Source organism: Leuciscus leuciscus (assembly GCF_965113295.1).
Source record: "Leuciscus leuciscus genome assembly, chromosome: 21".
NCBI classification, from domain to species: domain Eukaryota; kingdom Metazoa; phylum Chordata; class Actinopteri; order Cypriniformes; family Leuciscidae; genus Leuciscus; species Leuciscus leuciscus.
In genome coordinates, this window is record NC_138745.1 from 11,770,734 (window position 1) to 11,791,047 (window position 20,314).

Consider the following 20,314-nt stretch of genomic DNA (forward strand, 5'->3'; position numbering starts at 1 on the left):
GTAACTAGCACAGAAGTCCAATAACAGAACACCGCTCGGGTTCAGATAAGGGGGGCCGTTCCTCCCAATCACACCCCTCCAGATAACACAGACGCGCTACGCAGTTATTCTATGTGAAAAAACTCGAGGCCCAGAGAGAAGGAAATGAATAGTGGAATAAAGTCGTAATTTTTTTTTTGTTTTTGCGCACAAAAAGTATTCTTGTCGCTTTATAAACTTAAGATTGAGCCACTGTAGTCACTTGGACTATATTAACGATGTCTTTAATGCATTTTCTGGGCCAGCAAGTTATAATGTCTTAGAAGCCTATGGAGGAGTGAGGAGTGATTAAACTAACCCTTTAAATTCCACCACGCATTAAGTGCAAATTACTTTACTTTATCTGACACATTCTCATGGCAATTTGTAACTATTTTACTTTTTGGCGAATTGATGGCTAGTTCATATGAGTTTGTACGAGCCAATTCGTACCTTACGATTTGCTTAAACACTGACGGTAAAGGTTTATGGGTTGGACCTTCATTCTTACTTTTTTCTAAAATATTTTTAATTTCTGTTCAAATCACATCATACAGATTCATATGAAATCGCCACCTTGTAAAATAGTTCCCATCTGGATTTCATAAAAAAAAATAAAAAAAATAAAAAAATTTGCTGTTAGAATAGTCATTGTCCAACTTTTTCATTTTTTTTTTCAATGATAAATTAGATTTTTGTGCCTATTAATTCCAGTTCTGACCAGTAATCAGAGAATTTGTAAATATGTGAGCTTCTCTGTACTGTACATATCTAAGGACATTTCCATGATTTTGCATGCATATGGATATGCATTGATATTGCACGCTCTGCATAAATCCAAATGTTCAAATGCGTAAATAGAAATCATGTTGGTATCACATGGTGCAGGCTGGACTTTGATACATGTTCCATACTGGTTTTTTTTTTTTGTGTGGTTTTTTTTTGTTGTTGTTTTTGTTTTGTGATCTATAAGCTTGTAGTCATTAATTTATCTAGTCAAATTTCTACAGTACCAGTCACAACCCACTGCAGAAGGTACAGTACTGCTTTATCCCCAGATGTTTGAAACAGCAGACTGTGAAATTACAAGGAGCATCGCAAACCCATCAGTGCAGGGAGAACACTAGTAGGCTTTTAGTGTAAACATATATCCTTTGAACCAAGAGCCACATGGGGAGCATAAGAGGACATACATTGAAATGGGAAAAGGATGTTAGATTTACGGTCTCTTTTTGTCCTGGCTGTTTTTCGACTCTTGCTGCAAATATAGCTATAGTGCTTTTGAAAACAGATACATTGTCCATCCTCTACATGTCTGTTTCACCATTTCATCTACCTGTCAAAGTTTTCAGGCTGGAGCATGAATAATGGCTGAGCAGCATCTTGATGATAAATATTTCAGTAAGAGAGCTGTTTTGCCTAATTGCCTAAAGTATCTGCCATCTTAACTTTGCCAGTGATCACTACATGCAAAAAGATAAACAGGATAAACAAATAGTATATTGTCTCATGGGAAAATAAATGCACCGCACAGATAACAGATTTCATCTGCAATATGCCGCTGTAACTTATTACAATAACTCATTTGCAGTGAAATTATGTTTTTATTAGTATTTTTTGCTGCTACAGCTGCAAATTTCTTCAATGTCTAATGTCAATGACATTTCTACATGTACATGCATTTGTTCATTTGTTGTTATAGTATGTTTTGGTTCTCCCTCACAAAACAACCAATACCACTGCATGTCACCATGCGCATGTCACACATTTAATGCCGACACGGCTGGTAAGCCCTTTGTTTTCAGTGAACCATTTGGCATCAATATTATAGCATTATACATTTATTTTCTCAAACTATTTGTATAATTTTGCCAGCTGAAATGAGGCCTTGCTGGGTTTTTTTAAGAAAGATGTATTATATATTGGTTAAACCCTACAGTACATTTAAGTGGCTGTTTATATATTATGTAATATGTATTGAGCACCTACACCCAAAACCTAACCACTTCTAAAAATATATAAAATACATAACAGGAATATGAAAAATAAACTCTTTTTTTTTTTTCAAAAGATATAAGTATTGCACATGACTCATTCTGAATTCAAGGAGCTGTTGGCTGTCTGTCTTTCCTGTCTGTGCCCACCTTCCCACTGTCCCAGGCTCACATGGCGAGCTGCCTCAAATTTCCTGCCGACATGCGGTCAGTGTCTACCTGGAGTACTCCCAAACAGACTCTTAAACATGACATCCTCCTCATAGTACTCTCCAGAAAACTCAAGGCAGCCTTGCTTAATTTGGAAAACTGATCAATGAGATGCAAATCGGTTTTGATACAGAGTATATTCTGCTACAAGGGCTTTACACAATTCATTATAACTGCTAGAGATTGCTGGGCTCTGCCTTTCACTGAAACTATGGATAGCTTGGGATGTCATCTAACTTAGAAGGAAGATTTTTGTCTGCCATAGTGGTTGCAGGGAGGTACGTCAAGGTACGCTAAAATTGACAACTTTATGGTAAAATTTAATGTTGTTTCCTGGGGTCTGAGGATTAAAAACCTCAACTTCTTGTGCTACTTCCTTAAGCAAAGCCTGTTGCTAGATTGTAGCATGCTAGCCTGCTACAATGCTAATTAAAATACTGCGCCATTGACTTCAGACCAGGTTTCAGTTGGTCAATGGCGCAGTCTATTTCAGTTGCCTCAAAATAGCAACGCGCCAACAACGCACCCAAACACACGTGGCCATGTCTGTTTTCACACTTTTAAAGCTCTGGCTTCCTGGCTCTCAGTGATAGACTGCAAGCTTTTTGTCTCTGATGACAATCTGCATGTTTTTGCTCTTAACCTCAGATTATGCAAGTCAGTCAGCTCATTCCAAAGTTCTTGGAATTTAAAATCCAAATCTTCAAATCTCTAAATCACTGATCTTGGGGAGGGAATGATGTCCTAGTTGGGTTGGACAGGCCAATTTAGTGCATTTCAAAACTGCCAGGTTCATGGTCATCTCTCTTGTATAAAACTGAACATGCTTTTAGCGCAACTCACTTGAGATTTTTTAAAGTTTTGCTGGATAACAGCATGGCTATGTTGGCTTAGGTTCGACCTGTGGAAATTCCTGCTGTGGTCTCTAGCTAATATATATATATATATAAAATTATATATATATATATATATATATATATATATATATATTATTATTATTATTTAATTTTTTTACTCTTTAAAAGGCTTTTTTGGTCACTTTTAGACAGACAATTTTAAGAAAAGTACATAGCATATCATTGGATTGAAGCAAAAATACATCCCTCTGTCCTTTTAAATGTCCAAAATGTAAATGTTTAAATGTTTGGCTGTTTAGTGAAGCTGATTGCTGTAGCCTATTTTATTTATTTTTTTAGCTTGGTAAATTTTTTTGCCGATCAAATATTATTTATCTCTTCTCTACATACAGTAATTAAGGTAGTTGGTACATTATCAGTGGTTGCAGTTCAAAATAATATTAGTATATCTCGGCTAGCCTCCTCTGCGATGTATTATTTATTTTTTTTCACAACACTGACTGCTGAAAGTCACATACTCGATAGTGGTTGGCTCGGTTTTCTTTTTTTCTTTTTTTTTTTTTTTCTTTTTCAACAGAGACAAAAGTCTCAGGCTATGGATTTTCCTCTTCCCATTCTCCCCATCAGACTCTCTTTAGCAGTTTAATTAAATCGGCAGATTCGGCATGTTTGGGAAAGAACAGTGGTGGTCTGACGTTTTCACATTATATTTTATGGTCAAATGACAAACAAGAAATACACATTCTGAGGCATAAAATTAAATTAATAGCTAGGAATTTTATTAACATTAAATCATCATTCTTTCATTTTCACCTCAACATTTTGGATAGGCTGTGCCTTTCTTGCATCCACTGATGAGCCGCTACTGATTTCATGTGTGAGATGATCTTTTCAGCAAGGTTCTTCTAAACAGCAGAGGGTTTGGCTGTGGTTTGAAGTGGACCAATATGAATAATTATTTGACATTAAATATGTTCACCAATTATGTCCACAAGGTTGAACATATTGTACTGTTACTATCAGGGGAAGTTGCAAATTCTTGTCGAACAATACATTTTCTTAAAATTTCCAGACTCAAAATATGTCAGAGGGGTTCAATCTTTGTTCTCCTATTGAAAAACATATTGAAAACCATTTCCATTGCCTTAATTGGCTTTCCATTATTTATATGTTATTTAAATATCCCAATTTGATGCAATAATACCCAGCTTTCCCAGCATTCCAGATACTGCTTTGAAATTGCTTGTATATTGATTGTTTCATATTATTCTCTGAGTCCCCCTTTCCTCAGTGTCCTGTGCTTTAAAATAATGATTGTGCCATTTTATTTTGTTTCTTCCTTTTCACAATCTCCCTGTCCCAATTATTATTATTTTATTCTTATTTTTTTAAGACAATCTTAACTCAACATAATAAAAAAAAAAACTTGTAAAAAATAAATAAAAATTGAGCTGCCTGGATAAGCTCTTATAACACTTTATTTTACAGTGTCCTTGTTACATATGTTACATGTACTTATTGTAGTAATAACAGCAAATTATGCATAATTACATGCAACTTACCCTAAACCAAATCCTAGTCCTAACCCTATTGTACATGTTGTTAATTGATATTACTTAGTACTTTAATGTATACTGTACTTGTTACACTGTAACAAGGAAATCTTAAAATAAAGTGTAACCACAGCTAAAGAAGCATCCTAAGTGTAAGGAAAGCTTATACGTGACTGATATGAAACACTCTATATTGACACTCCTCACATGAAACACAAATAAGACTTGACTCACAACTTATGTCAATTGAGTTTCATGTTAGCATGCTGCTAAGCTAATGTCAAATTAACAAACAAACCATATAATAGCACATTAATATATATATATATATATATATATATATATATATATATATATATATATATATATATATATATATATATATATATATATATATATATATTACAATGAACAAGTTTTTAATCTGTTGCCTTGGATATCTTACAAGGTATCTTAAAAGGCAGTAGCATCCCTAGTATATATCATGTAGGTAGGCAACCTAACCTTATTACGAATGTAATAAGTAATCAATTTACTATTGATTCATAAATACTCATGATTATTCTTTGTATTTTGTCTCTTTGTGAGTGTAGGAGATCAGTGACGCTGAGATTATGGAGTTGGCCCACAGTTCCTTGGGAAGGATGACCGTCGTCAGGCAGATATTCCCTCTCTGGAGAGACAGCAGTGTGAGCTGTATGAGGAACAACCACCGTATCTCCTCACTGCTTTGCGACCCTCAGGAGGGCTACCTGCAGTCGCTGGAGGTCAGTAACCATAGAAACAGCATCATCGCCATGTAGGAGATGGCATTCTCAAACCCATTAAATCTAGAACAAGTGAAGTTAAGATCAGGGATTTTCAACCTTTACAGACAATGGGACCCTAGAGTCTCTCACAGCGTTTTTAATGTTTTATTTTATTTTAATTAGGCGTTTTTTTTTGCTGATTTATTTTCAACTTGTCCCTATGTGGGTTTTCATTCAATGATTTTAGTTTTAGGGGAAGATTTAATAAACATGGTAAATTAGCGTGAGAGCGCTAAATTCCAAAACAGCGCAGATGGGAGTGGAAAGTTCTGCATGTGATCTACAGACGACGCGCAAAGTAAAGAACACAGACGCAGTCAGATCATTTCCATAATGACCAACGCAATCTACCAGGTAGTGTCTGGTTTAAGACCGGTTATACGGCGGTAAATAATGGCTCAAAGTTGCAAAAACCAGTACATTGACGACCGCAAACCTTAGTAAATCATCTTGCGTCATTCATTTAAATACTCTCCTCCCATACATTTGCGCCTGAAAGGGAAACTCCTACAAATGCATATGCAGTAAGGTATATGGTATAAGGCTTTTCAGAGCAAATTTTTCGCTGTGTGTCTTTAGTAAATCCTGACAGTAGTTTTTTAACGCCAAAAGAGGGTTTGCGCTGGCTCAAGCTGTTAATAAATCTGTCCCTTAGTGTTTTGTGCAATGGTCTTTTTGTTTAAATTAATTAAATAATTAAATGATTTAAATGGAAGTGAATAAAGAAAAAAAGAACAACAGTAAAAGAGCAATATTCTGTAATAAATTTGAGCTTTGCAAATAATATAATAACGTTCAGTTGTAAGTCATTTATAAGTGGTTAGTTAATGATGAACTAATCATTTACTGAACATTCATAAATGATTAGCAAGTGATATGCTAACATTTTATATATGTTTTGTAAATTGTGTTACAAGTCATTTACAAGTGATTAGTAAATGATTAACTAATTATTTGCAAAACATGACTGCGTTCATAAATGATTAATAAGTGATATGCTAACATTTTATGTATGTTTTGTAGATTCAGTTATAAGTCATTTAGAAATGATTAGTAAATGATTAACTAACCATTTACAAAACATGAATATGCGTTTCATAAATGTTTAATAAATTGTTTTTTTTGTATGTATGTAGCAATTAGAGGGTGCAGAAAGTGTTGTAAATGCCTTGAATACACGCACAGATCATTTGTAACAGGTAAGTGTAACATATTTACAAGTGATGAATAGTTTACACTTTAGATTAGGGGATGCAGAAAGTGTTGTAAATGATTTCTAACACTTTCTGCATCCCCTAATCTAAAGTGTAAACTATTCATCACTTGTAAATGTGTTACATATACATTCGTAGATAACATTCGTAGATCTTATGCCTTTTTGATTCCTGAAGTGGTAATCTACAAATGAAGTGTAAGACATTTACAAGTGATGAATAGTTTACACTTTAGATTAGGGGACGCAGAAAGTGTTGTAAATGATTTATTCATGTGTTTACACATCTATGACAGGTGTTGAACACTGTAGTGTGTACTGCAATGTAAGTGCTGACTGGTGAGGGTATAGACAGCTGTCTTCTCTGAAACACATGGAGTCTAACCACTGTGCACCTAATGTGAGCAAAACATACAAAAAAATGTAACATCATTTATTAAACATTTATGAAACGCATAGTCATGTTTTGTAAATGATTAGTTAATCATTAACTAATCAATTGTAAATGACTTAAAACTGAATCTACAAAACACACATAAAATAATGAACATATCACTAATTAATCATTTATGAATACATAGTCATGTTTCATAAATGATTAGTTAATCCTTTACTAATCACTTGTAAATGACTTGTAACACAATTTACAAAACATACATAAAATGTTAGTATATCACTTGCTAATCATTTATGAATGTTTTGTAAATGATTAGTGCATCATTAACTAACCACTTTTATACCATGGTCTGGGTGAATACTCGATTCTGATTGGCTGCAGTGTGTCCGTTAAAAAGTGATAATGTACACCTAGGAATATGGCCTACTGCCATTGCCTGTCTTTCTGTCTTGCTTGCTTTCCTTTCAACACGTGAGTGAATGGTTGACAATATTTGCTGTAGGCCTAATAAAAACGATTTAGGAAACTATCTGTGAGTTTTGACTCTTTGAAACAAAGTTTCGCATCGCTGCGGTCGGGTCGCTGTGGCCACGTTGCTTGGCAACGCCTGTATACGGGAGATATTAAATAGTGCGCTCGACTTAATAAATAAAAACCCTCACGATTTTTACTCTAAAACACAATAAAGTATTATTAATTGATTAAATATTTCTTTCTTTCGTAAGTGACCATGGTATAAGCGGGTTAATGCCCTTCAAGGTGTCCATTGTCAGGTATTAATGGACTTCGGCGGAGGCAACTGTCCTCCGCTGCGCGTCGGACGGTTCACGCCTCGCCGTCGTCCATTAATACCTGATAATGGACACCTCGTCGGGCATTAACCCTTACATAAATGACTTACAACTGAACGTTATTATAAAGTGTTACCAATATTTTTATTTTAAAATTTGCATTCAAAAAAGAGGTAATGTTTGCATGAAAACAACAAAATGTTTCTTCACTGTGCACATTCAGTTATGAGCTGCATGAATCGTATATATAATTATCCTATATTTTCCATTCAAAATGGTGAAATGTGACAAAACGTTGAGTTGTTTGCATCACAGGATATTACTGATGGTTACAATTTGGTGGTTACAGCCCTATATAAAAACCTGATTGTTGTTTCCAAGTGTTTTCCTTTTCTGCCGTGACGTCTAAATTTCTGCTTCTCGAAACCCCTTGAATGCACATGAACAATAGATTCATAGTAGGAAACAGATGGCTGAGCTTTGCACCGCACATACTCTGGAGTCTTACTCCTTAATTATTCATGAAAACGAGGGTTAAAATGTTCTATGATTTTATTCACCTTGACAAAGAAAACCACTAGTTCACAGCGGTGACAAACCTGTCAGGTTTTTTTCTGCAAATCTACAGTGTCAACATGAGCTACCCACCTTTGTGTTCTTTTCCCTGTCACTCCAAAAACCAGAAATCACTGGAGTCACCCGCGCAGCTTTTGCTAATACCTCCAACATGCCTTAACTGATGGACAGTCTCAGTAAAGTGTGACAAATGTCTTCCTGTATGGACCTGTCATCTCAACTAGTGTGGCCGTCATTCACTGATCAGGAACTGGTTGTTCGTACAGGAAGGACAGGTGTTATTTTATACATCAACTGGAATAATGACTGCACCTAGCAGCTTGTAACACTCAGCAGATGTCATACTTGGATGAGAAACAGAATTTTGATTTGAATCCGGTGGGTCATGGACAGAGGAGAGTTCCTGATGCATTGTCAGCAGTCAGTGTGTCTTACAGCCCATAACTTGAGTTAAAGCTATTCTTAATTAATACATCTCTATTACATTTTTAAGAAAAATATTAAACAAAAAGGTAAACGAATTGCCAGTAAATGGTTGACAAGGTCATGAGAACTAAAGGTGTATGTATATATATATATATATATATATATATATATATATATATATATATATATATATATATATATACACTCACCTAAAGGATTATTAGGAACACCATACTAATACTGTGTTTGACCCCCTTTCGCCTTCAGAACTGCCTTAATTCTATGTGGCATTGATTCAACAAGGTGCTGAAAGCATTCTTTAGAAATGTTGGCCCATATTGATAGGATAGCATCTTGCAGTTGATGGAGATTTGTGGGATGCACATCCAGGGCACGAAGCTCCTTTTCCACCACATCCCAAAGATGCTCTATTGGGTTGAGATCTGGTGACTGTGGGGGCCATTTTAGTACAGTGATCTCATTGTCATGTTCAAGAAACCAATTTGAAATGATTCGAGCTTTGTGACATGGTGCATTATCCTGCTGGACGTAGTGGTGGTCATAAAGGGATGGACATGGTCAGAAACAATGCTCAGGTAGGCTGTGGCATTTAAATGATGCCCAATTGGCACTAAGGGGCCTAAAGTGTGCCAAGAAAACAGCCCCCACACCATTACACCACCACCACCAGCCTGCACAGTGGTAACAAGGCATGATGGATCCATGTTCTCATTCTGTTTACGCCAAATTCTGACTCTACCATCTGAATGTCTCAACAGAAATCGAGACTCATCAGACCAGGCAACATTTTTCCAGTCTTCAACTGCCCAATTTTGGTGAGCTCGTGCAAATTGTAGCCTCTTTTTCCTATTTGTAGTGGAGATGAGTGGTACCCGGTGGGGTCTTCTGCTGTTGTAGCCCATCCGCCACAAGGTTGTGCGTGTTGTGGCTTCACAAATGCTTTGCTGCATACCTCGGTTGTAACGAGTGGTTATTTCAGTCAAAGTTGCTCTTCTATCAGCTTGAATCAGTCGGCCCATTCTCCTCTGACCTCTAGCATCAACAAGGCATTTTCGCCCACAGGACTGCCGCATACTGGTTGTTTTTCCCTTTTCACACCATTCTTTGTAATGGTTGTGTGTGAAAATCCCAGTAACTGAGCAGATTGTGAAATACTCAGACCGGCCCGTCTGGCACCACCATGCCACACTCAAAATTGCTTAAATCACCTTTCTTTCCCATTCTGACATTCAGTTTGGAGTTCAGGAGATTGTCTTGACCATGACCACACCCCTAAATGCATTGAAGCAACTGCCATGTGATTGGTTGATTAGATAATTGCATTAATGAGAAATTGAACAGATAATTGCATTAATGAGAAATTGAACAGGTGTTCCTAACAATCCTTTAGGTGAGTGTATATATATATATATATATATATATGGTTAATATATTAATAATATTTAAGCTGTAGAGAGAATTGTCACATGAAGTTCTGCTTTGTTTTTTGTTTATTCTCCTTGTTTTGTTCCTGTTTTGCCTGTGTCCCCAATGCATGTTTCCATGGTTATTTATTGAGTTTGCACGTGTTCCTAAATTACGGTCCAGTATTGTTTGTGGACAAAAAAGTGAATAAGCGACAAAAGCAAAACATGTCACATGTGTGGATGCTAGGGTTGAGTTGACAGTATTGATTTTTCATTTTAAATAGATCTTCAGTTTGATGAACCGAGACATTATTCTTACCATCCAATAATCTCCATATGATTTGTGTTTTGTTAATGTTGATATGAAACAAAGCCTGAGCTATCGACTTCTGTCAATTTTATAATGAAATTCAAACAATAATGTTGTTTTGATCCGTGAACGGATCTCTTTCTCTTCTGTATTACTAGTTATTGCACAAAATAAACATGAATGAACATCAGATATGTTGAAAGAAACATTACAACTTCCTGAAATGTATCATGTCTCATGTATTCGCTCAGTGTTTCAACTGTGGAAAAGACGTCAATAAAACAGTCACATACAGTAACATTATATTTATGTCAGGAAAGCAATTTAATTTCCAAATCTGCTAGAAAAAATAACTCTAGAGAGGAGCATGTATTCTTAATGTATGCACTATATTACATGTTCATTAAATTTTTACTTAAACTGTTGCCTTCATTATTTAATGTATGTTTGAATAATTCTGTCATGAAAAAAAAGTTTATACGCAACTCTATACGTTTATTTTGTTGATTTAGAGTGTTGATTATTAAATAAATGTGATTAAATAATTGATTATTTAAAGTAATAGTTCACTTCAAAATGAATATTCTGTCATTATTTACTCACCCTCAAGTTGTTTCAAACCTGTATGAATTTCTTTGTTCTGCCAAACACAAAAGGAGAATTTTATTTTTTTTATGATTAACAGTTTATTGGTTTTTCAAAACATTTAAACACACACAAATCCGTCAAAAAAAAAATAAAAAAAAATACACGTACAACAAAATAGAATAAAAGAAAGACATAACGCGACCATAGACAAAAACTATACTAAGAATACATATTAAAGAAAAAAATTAAAAATACAAATAAAAAAATATAAAAAAACACAGATGACAGTGATGCACAGAGCCCTTGAGTTTGCAACCTTGCCTATATGTAGGTACAGTATTGTAACAAAAAGTGTCCATCAATCATGTTTTCTAGTTAAATGCTATGTTTATGAGCCAGAACGCCATTAAACGCCCAAAGTGTACGAATGATACTTCCCCCCATTTCAAGTTATACTCCTCCACTTTATCAAGCAACCTGTAGGACAGTTGTTCAAGGGCAGCCAGCTGACCCAGAGCAGCGTGCCACAAATCCAGTGCAGGTGCAGATGGGGCTTTCCATTCTTTGACCAGAAGTTTCCGGCCTAACATAAGGACAGTCTGGGTCCAGTTAGAGAGTGGAGGGGTCAAATCACTTAATGCAGAGGGGTCCCCCAAAATAAACAAACTAGGGGTGAACGGGATATTCTGGTCAACAATTTGCTCTACGACTTGATGAAGGGAAGACCAAAAAGCCTGAATTTTTGGCCAACTCCAGAGCATGTGTACCATTTTTGTCCTGACACCTCCAGCAATCCGAGTTATGAACCAAACCAACCTTATGCAGCCTGGATGGTGTCCAATAGAATCTATTCAGTATTTTGAATTGGATAAGTCGCGTTCGCAGTTCCCTTGAAATTTTTTTCCATTTCTAAGAATTCTGCTTCTGTGAATGACACCTTTAGGTCAGTTTCCCATGTCATTTTGAGGGACAAAATATTAGAGTCCGAGGCCGTAAGGATCATTGCGTAGTAAGCAGAGGCTTCATGGCCGCTCCCATAAATTGTTAGGACCTTCTCTAATATGTCACCGCTCGGTGGAACTAATGAACTGGAGCCGAAGACCTGCACCAGGAGGTGTCTTAACTGAAAATACTTCCACAAAAGGAGAAATTTTGAAGAATGTCTGTAACCAGACAGTTGATGTACCCCATTGACTTCCATAGTAGGAGAAAAAAAATACTGTAAGTATTAATAGAAGTCAATGTGGTACATCAACTGTTTGGTTACCAAGGCCGCCTTAATGCACGGGCTTACCTGGGCTGAAGCCCAGGGGCCTCCCAAGTTCAGGGGCCTCCCATGTTCAGGTTCATGATGAGCTGAAAAGGTCATATTGTTTTGTAACTTGTCAGATTTTGTCGCTGTATGTCGCTAGTCTCTATACTGTGAAGTCGCTTGTGGGCGTTGGTAGTGCTGTCGCTCTAATGTTATTGGTAGACTGCTCGTCTGGCCACATCTATACAAAACATATTTTAACTATTATTTTAATTTGACTAGGAATTAGGCTCGAAAGAAACAGTATGCTGTTCGGGAGAGTGTTTTTATATTACCACACAGCAGTGTTCAATGGATTAAATAATTTACTAGATTAACGATCGATCAATCTATAAATTAAACTCACTCATACTGTCATAAATTACTAAAACGTCATCCGAATTTGACAAATAATACATTTTCTTGTCCCTAATAGTCAACATAATGCAGGGGAAACTGTAAAATGAACTGCAGCAGTGCTAAACTTGCATCATAAAACTACAACACTCGATCTATAAATGTATGAATGAAACTCACTGAGACTGTCGACAGTTTCTTTTCCATGCATCATTTTATTATATCCATATTTGTGGTTAGTTACAGTCAAATCATATAAAACAGTGAAATCGCCCTTGAACTCTTCTGTCTTGCCTGCACTGCACTCGAGACGGTGACGGGAGCTGAGCGCCACTGAAAGGCTTCTTTCCTATTGGTTGTCGCTCGCAAAAATCGCTTCTCATTTGCATAAAGTTGAAATTTAGTTGCTGTGTGTGATTGTTAAATAAAGTGTCTTGTGTTTATGCTCAAGTGGGCTCAGTGATATGTTAATAACAATATTATGGTGTTTTCTGGCTCAAAGAGGGAAAACTCACTGTTGTAGGTCTCGAAAGAAACTAATGCATTTTGTGATGTAGATTACCTAGATATTACACTTTTTTTAAATGAGACTCTATAAATCGAGGGGATGGGGAGCCTACAAAACCTCTCAGCCCCGGGGCCTAACATTAGGTTAAGGCGGCTCTGTTGGTTACCGACATTCTTCAAATTATCTTCTTTTGAGTTCAGCAGTAGAAATAAATTCATATAGGGTTTGAAACAACTTGAGGGTGAGTAAATGATGACAGAATTTTCATTTTGAACTGATCATTTAATAAACATTGTTTTTGGTTTAAATTTTCTGCAAATTGAAAACTTTAATCAGTGTAATTCAGTGTTTCATTTAAACATTTATTTTGATGGATCAAAAATAGTATTATATATTATTTGGTTGTTTTGATTCCAGGTGTCCAATCTGTACCTTTATGACAGTGTGTTGATGTTGGCCAACGCATTCTATCGGAAATTAGAAGACCGGAAGTGGCACAGCATGGCCAGCCTCAACTGCATCAGAAAGTCAACCAAGCCCTGGAATGGAGGCTGGTCCATGCTGGAGACGATCCAAAAGGTATGAAATGTTTGATGTCAAGATTTTTTCAGAAACTCTGTTTTGCTGTTTGTCACACTGTTGGGGGGCTATCACATTTAGCCTGCAAGACTAAACGTGGCAAGATAGCGAGTATTTGAATAAAAGCAACTGTGACAAGATGATAGTTTCCATTGCTTTACATCAAGTCCCAGACATGTGGCTTTTTGAAATGCAAATTGCTTTCATGTAGGTTGTTTCCTGACTTCCCCTCTCTCTGCTGCAATCACTTTTCTTTTAAACTCAAGCACAGCGGTCAAGCTGAGATAGCTGGTTGTCCTCACACAGAACTCTCTCAAGGGCCACTGAAAGCTGCACAATAGCTGGTGTGGTGGCCACAGCAGCTGATGTCTCATCTTACGAGCTCATGTGTCTGTGAGCTCTGAGGGGCAGCAAGCGGTCTAGAGTGTGTTCCTCATTTCACGCCTTTTTAACTTTATATGAACCACAAAGAACTGCAAGAAACCTCTAATCGGCCATGAGAGGGACATGGACAAGTGAAGCCATGGATAGATTTGTCTCTGAAACTTTCATAGTGATGTTTTTCAAGCGCTGAGCGACCCACACCACTCTAAACAGGTGGCCCAGTCAGACCAGTAAAGAAAACATTAAGAAATCTGTTCAAGATAAATTTAGCCTACTTTTAAAGGATAGTAAACAAATAAGGGTTTATGACAGTTTCATTTTAATATTATTTATATACTATCATATTTTGTGATAACATTGAGTTTATTAATTATCTTTTTTTATTTAACTTTTTTCAGTATTAGCTAAACATTTTTTAAAATGTTTTTTTCAGTTTTTTTGTGTCGCCAAGACTAATATACATATTAAATATATTATTATGATTATATATATATTATTATTATTATTATTATTATTTATTTATTTTTATTTATTTTTTTATCTAATATTTATATATGATATTTTTATTTCAGCTTTATTTCAATTAACAAAAATGTTTTTAATAGTTTTATATTTAACAATAATAATGCTGGTTTATATTTTGCAATAATTCCTGTTAATACCCAGCTATTAGTCGACGGATTTATAGTTTTTGCTGATTAATCTGTGCCAATCAATGATTCTATTTAATTTGACATTTTTTCTGTTGATTTTGTAATCACAATTATTATTTTTGATTATTAGAATCTACATAAAATACTTTGTTTGGTGCATGTCAAATTCTGTGTATAGACTACACATCCAAAACCAACTGAGAACTATGGATTACTTTTATTGGTGAAATGATTTTATATGCTTTAATATTATGTTTTTTGTCTTGTTAATTATAATTCAAGCATTCCAGAACAAGACACTGTGTTGAGAATGACGCTGGGAATGCTCTGTGTGAATGCTCTGCTCTCATGAAGCAAGTGTGAAATCAGTCCGTTGATATGAGGGAATGTCAGAGGCGGGTGATGTCACGACCAGGAAACTGTAAAGCATGCCCAAACAATTCAACGGTAGCTTCTAATAGGCTGAAGTCGCTGACAGGCATGCAGGAAGTACGGCAGGGTGACACAGTGTCTCATTCCCTCTTCAGGGACCCTGATGTAGATGTAGAGTCCAAGTCCAGGTTGTAAAACATCATGTGTGTGCAGAGAGGACCAGGGCGCCACATCACAATCATCTTGAAGTGAAACTCCTGACAGAAGAGGGCGTAATACTCCTAGTCAAGTGGGCTCAGACTGACATAGGTGCTGACAACTGATGCGACTGAGCTAAAATCAACCAATCTTTAAATTAGTTCAGAATGTGGATGCCCTGAAGTCGTAACTGCGCCAGTGCTGCATCCAAGCATTTGGTGAAAGTGCAGGGTGATAAAGCTCGACCGAAAAGGAAGAACCAGATATTGGTACTCTTTGCCCCCGAAAGTGAAACGGAGGAACTTCCTGTGTTGTGGAAGGATGGAGATATGGAAATATGCATCCCAGTTCTTCTACTTTTCTGGGCGGACACAGAGATAGGTGCTCGCTGGAGACCACTGCGCCCCGAAGCACATTAGGTGGCGGGGTTAGCAGAATGGCCCCTGAGAGCACCAAAGGTAAATGGGCACTGTATAATGAGGTGTTGAACACTTGACTGCCCTCAGAGTTCTGGTGCCATTGGCGTCAGGACCTCTTCCCTGCAGCCTTCTTGGAGATAATAACAGTCCTCAGATCGGTCTTACCCCGCAAAGGCTGCGGTTGAGAGCGCCTCCCTCTCTGTGGGGGAGCTTGGGTGATGACGCTCTGTTTTTGAGTGGCACGGTGTGAGGAGCTGGCTTTTTCAAATTTTTGAGGCTGCTAAATCTATTTCTGGTCCCCATGACCTGAATCCCAGCTGTGCCTCGGCAGCAGCAGGACAAGAACCATGTGGAACGCAAGCCTGAGCGCCCTCCTTGAAGAGTGCCAGGCAGGAGTGTCCGTAATGGAAGCTGTGCACAATGCTCAGAGCCGTCCCCCTCAAAAATTGACTGTGCGTGCTCTGTTCTAAACAAAAAATGTGTATCCTCACTCATTATGCAGTGTGGGCAGGGATGGATACACAATCTAAACTGCTCTTTGCTCTGCATTATATAATATATATGCTTGTAACAGGACAGACAACACCAAATAAGATAAATAAGTTCACAGAGAGCACTTACTGAAGACACAAAAAACTAGTGTTGCATTGTTTGGGCATGCTTTATGGTTTCATGGCCGTGATGTCACCCGCCTCTGATGTCCCGTCACACCATTTGACTGATTTCACACATGCTTCACAACGCAATCCCGCAGAGCATTCCCACAGTGTCATTCTCGGCGCAGCGTGAGTTCCCCTTGGAAGGGAATTACTTTTTGCCCACCTTAGTTATCAGTGGGTCATGAACGTTGTCTTGTTAAATTTAATCAGTTTTAAAAACACATCTCGAGATATAGCTGTTTCTGTATGCCAGATGTTATGTATGAACCTCACACTTATGTATGCACATTTACTAATTTAACAGCAGCTGTAAAATGTAAAACACACAGTCAAATTAACTGCTGATATACATGCAGTACTGGTCAAATTGGGAAAGGAGCGGTAATGCACACTGAGCCAAACCTTTCTCCCACTGGCCCCAGACCACGAGGCCATTCATATTGTAAAGCCCAAGAAAGATTAAAGGTTTGAAATTGCAATTGGTAAAGTTTAATGTATAAAAGGGTATAGCACATTGCAGTTTGATCTGGATCAGTTCTTTTTACTGTGTCGCTTTATTGTTTATTGATTCAGACTGTCTTGTTCCCACAGGGCCGTGTAACTGGTCTCACCGGAATTATGGACTTCATGGACAATGGATCAAATTCACACGTTCAGTTTGAGATTTTGGGAACCAGCTTCAGTGAGACGTTTGGAAAAGACATAAAGCGCGTGAGTTAAATTGGATTTTCATTTCTAGTACCTGGTGTAAAAGCTCTTCTGATTTCTGATTCTTTTTTCATTACCAGTAACCTTAGGTAAAATTAAAACTCAAATAAATGTCATAAATGTCATAAATTATCATAAATGATAAACATGGAGAATGCATAATCTACTTTTCAGAAAGACTCTCCATTGAGAACAAATTGACAATGTAATTGTCTCCAAATTTGACTGGACATTGACAGGAGTCATTTTTACTCCTCACCTCATTGTCAAATGTTTTAGAGGCAATAGCAAACGGCAGTGATGAGTCGTGCTTCAACTGGCTTGCCAGGCCAAACATGTTGTAATACAAGCTTTATGACTACGTGCACTACCTATTTTGTATGTCATAAAGTGTCCCCTACACACAGTCTATTCAATTCCATGTCTACCACTAGATGGTTTATTTAGCCTACAGTTGGATATTTTAATTAGCTTTTGCTGTACTTTTTCCTAGAACAATCACAAGTAATTTTCATTACAGACTGTCCTCTTTTCTCTTCATAGCTGTATTTGCTGATTTCTGTGCTCTGTTTTTGTAGCCATAAACTGTTTGGGTCCATCCATCATTTAAAAGAAAGAGTAATATAAATTACAGGAGAGGAAACAGTCTGCTGGTAATGAAGATTTAATCACCCTGCATCCCAACCTGAATTATGAACCCACTGTATCACATTATAGCCATTAGGATCCACAGTGCCACAGCCATTTACTCCCTGCCCGCACACACACCGGCTCCCCCTCACACAAAGCACATTTATTAGCTATAATGAAAGGAAAGGACAGCTAATGGTACGTCAAGTGTACTCAGTCCTGTTGTTGTTCATTATTAGAGCACCAGCTTTAGTCTTCTAAGCAGTGCCGCCCAAAAAGAGATTAATGTAGCCAACTGCATTTCCACCCTGCTATGGAGACAAACAGCGAGCCGTGCTGTTAATTTGACATATGCCATGGTTTGAAAGCCGAGGCAAATACATTTCCTGGCTAAACAAGAAACCCTTTGGAGGTTAAAGAAGGCCGGAAAGTTTCAAGTGATTTCTTCAGTAGTGACTCAGTACCCTGTTGGCTTTTGTCTTATCTTAGTCCTTAGTCTCTCTGTCTCTCTAAATGACTTTTCTCTGACTGCTCCTATATATTAAGCTCTGTATGAAACTGTAGTGAGCTACCTAACAAGACAGACACACATTTGTGCCGCATTCCAATCACTAATACTCTTTCTACACTGGATGTGAACTACTTGTCGTGTCACGTAAAAAAATGGTAATCAATGATGCTGTCTTCGCTGGAGCAACAACAGTAGATGGATACTCAGTTCTGTTTCTAACGTACTTCCGCGTACTTCTGACAACAGGACAAATGGATGAGGGAGGAATCACTGAGGTGATCTTCAACATTCACCCTGACAAGTCTAGTGTAGATAGGCTTACCCTTACGGAACAAAAATATATGGAAATATACTGCAATATATTACATAATACATTTCCATAAATGGGAAACTAGTGCTTATTTTCAATATAATGCAATATATGTATTGGCCATGTATGGCTATATATTAATACATATTAAATATTTATGAAGACAAAAATAACATTACATGTAATATTCACAAAGTTTGATCCTTTATTGTTTACATATTGCACACACATGTTCCCATATAAATGTGAATGTACTGTATGTTCACACATATATATATATATATACACACACATTCACGGAATAAGTTACAACAGATTTCCAGTTCCCAGCATGCTTTGCTTCTGACAGTTAAAGGAGAGCAAATGTTAAAATTAAGTGTTATTTTATGTGTTTTGCTCATTAATATAGGGGGAGATCTGTTAGTGTTTAATGTTCTATTATTTTGGATTTAAAAGATTTTCTGTTATGTCTGAGTTGTTGGGTTTACCATTATGCTGAAGAGTAGAGCCTGTGGTTCGTTTGAAGATTGGTCATATACTATCATGGTTATAATTACAATATTTTAAAAGTAATGTCTGTGCTCTCCTCAGCACAGTGATAGTCTCTCTGCTAAATACTTGTCACGGGACCCCACACCGGAAACAGGGAAAGTAGATCCAAAAGCAGTATGTCTTTTATTTAGGGTAATCCAATATCGTAATCCTCCAGGCAGGGGTCAAAATCCAAATAAGCAATCCAAAACAATAAACAAGCAAAAACAGAGTGGAAACAGACCTCAAAGTGGTGTGACAAATAACAACGACTCCGTGACAATGACTGAACAGACAGGGTATATATATATACATAGAAACTAACAATGTGATAGGGAACAGCTGCGTGCAATGACGAGTGATGAGAACAGACAAAGGATTGTGGGAAATGCAGTTCATGAGTGAATGGTGACAGTATGGGGAAGAGACCTCTAGTGGACACCCGGGGAAACACAAACCAGACACTGTGACAATCCTGGAGACGACCCCTCGGGCGGCCACGGCGGAGACGACCCCTTGGGCGGTCACGGAACAGGAACAGACACCGGCTCAGGAACAGACACAGACACAGGCTCAGGAACAGGAACAGACACCGGCTCAGGCACAGGCACCGGCGGCCATCTTGTCCGGAGACACAGGCTCGGCGGCGGCCATCTTGTACGGAGACACTGGCTCGGCAGACGTGACCTGAACAGTCTCTGGACCGGCAGACGTGACCTGAACAGTCTCTGGACCGGCAGACGTGACCTGAACAGTCTCTGGACGGGCAGACGTGACCTGAACAGTCTCTGGACGGGCAGACGTGACCTGAACAGTCTCTGGACCGGCAGACGTGACCTGAACAGTCTCTGGACCGGCAGACGTGACCTGAACAGTCTCTGGATCGGCAGACGTGACCTGAACAGTCTCTGGATCGGTAGGTTGCATCGGTGGAACCGGTAGGGCGAGACACTGGGGCGGCGCTGGCAGAGCAAGTCGCTGGGGCGGTGCCGGCAGGGCAAGCATCTTGCGGACGGCCTCTGTAATGACAGAGGG

General features: G+C 37.8%; 2 protein-coding genes across 5 annotated transcripts in view; one reads left to right on the plus strand and one right to left on the minus strand.

The window, feature by feature from the left end:
* grid1b (glutamate receptor, ionotropic, delta 1b) overlaps positions 1 to 20,314 on the plus strand; it is a 503,970-nt gene that overhangs the window by 396,584 nt on the left and 87,072 nt on the right. For all 4 annotated transcript variants that reach the window (XM_082151397.1, XM_082151399.1, XM_082151398.1 and 1 more), the window contains exons 6-8: positions 5,226 to 5,399; positions 13,743 to 13,904; positions 17,181 to 17,300. In XM_082151397.1, coding sequence (XP_082007523.1) covers positions 5,226 to 5,399; positions 13,743 to 13,904; positions 17,181 to 17,300 — 456 coding nt within the window. The remainder of the gene's footprint in view (positions 1 to 5,225; positions 5,400 to 13,742; positions 13,905 to 17,180; positions 17,301 to 20,314) is intronic.
* Positions 1 to 20,314, minus strand: part of ccser2b (coiled-coil serine-rich protein 2b) — a 435,236-nt gene that overhangs the window by 113,527 nt on the left and 301,395 nt on the right. The gene's annotated exons all lie outside the window — the stretch shown is intronic.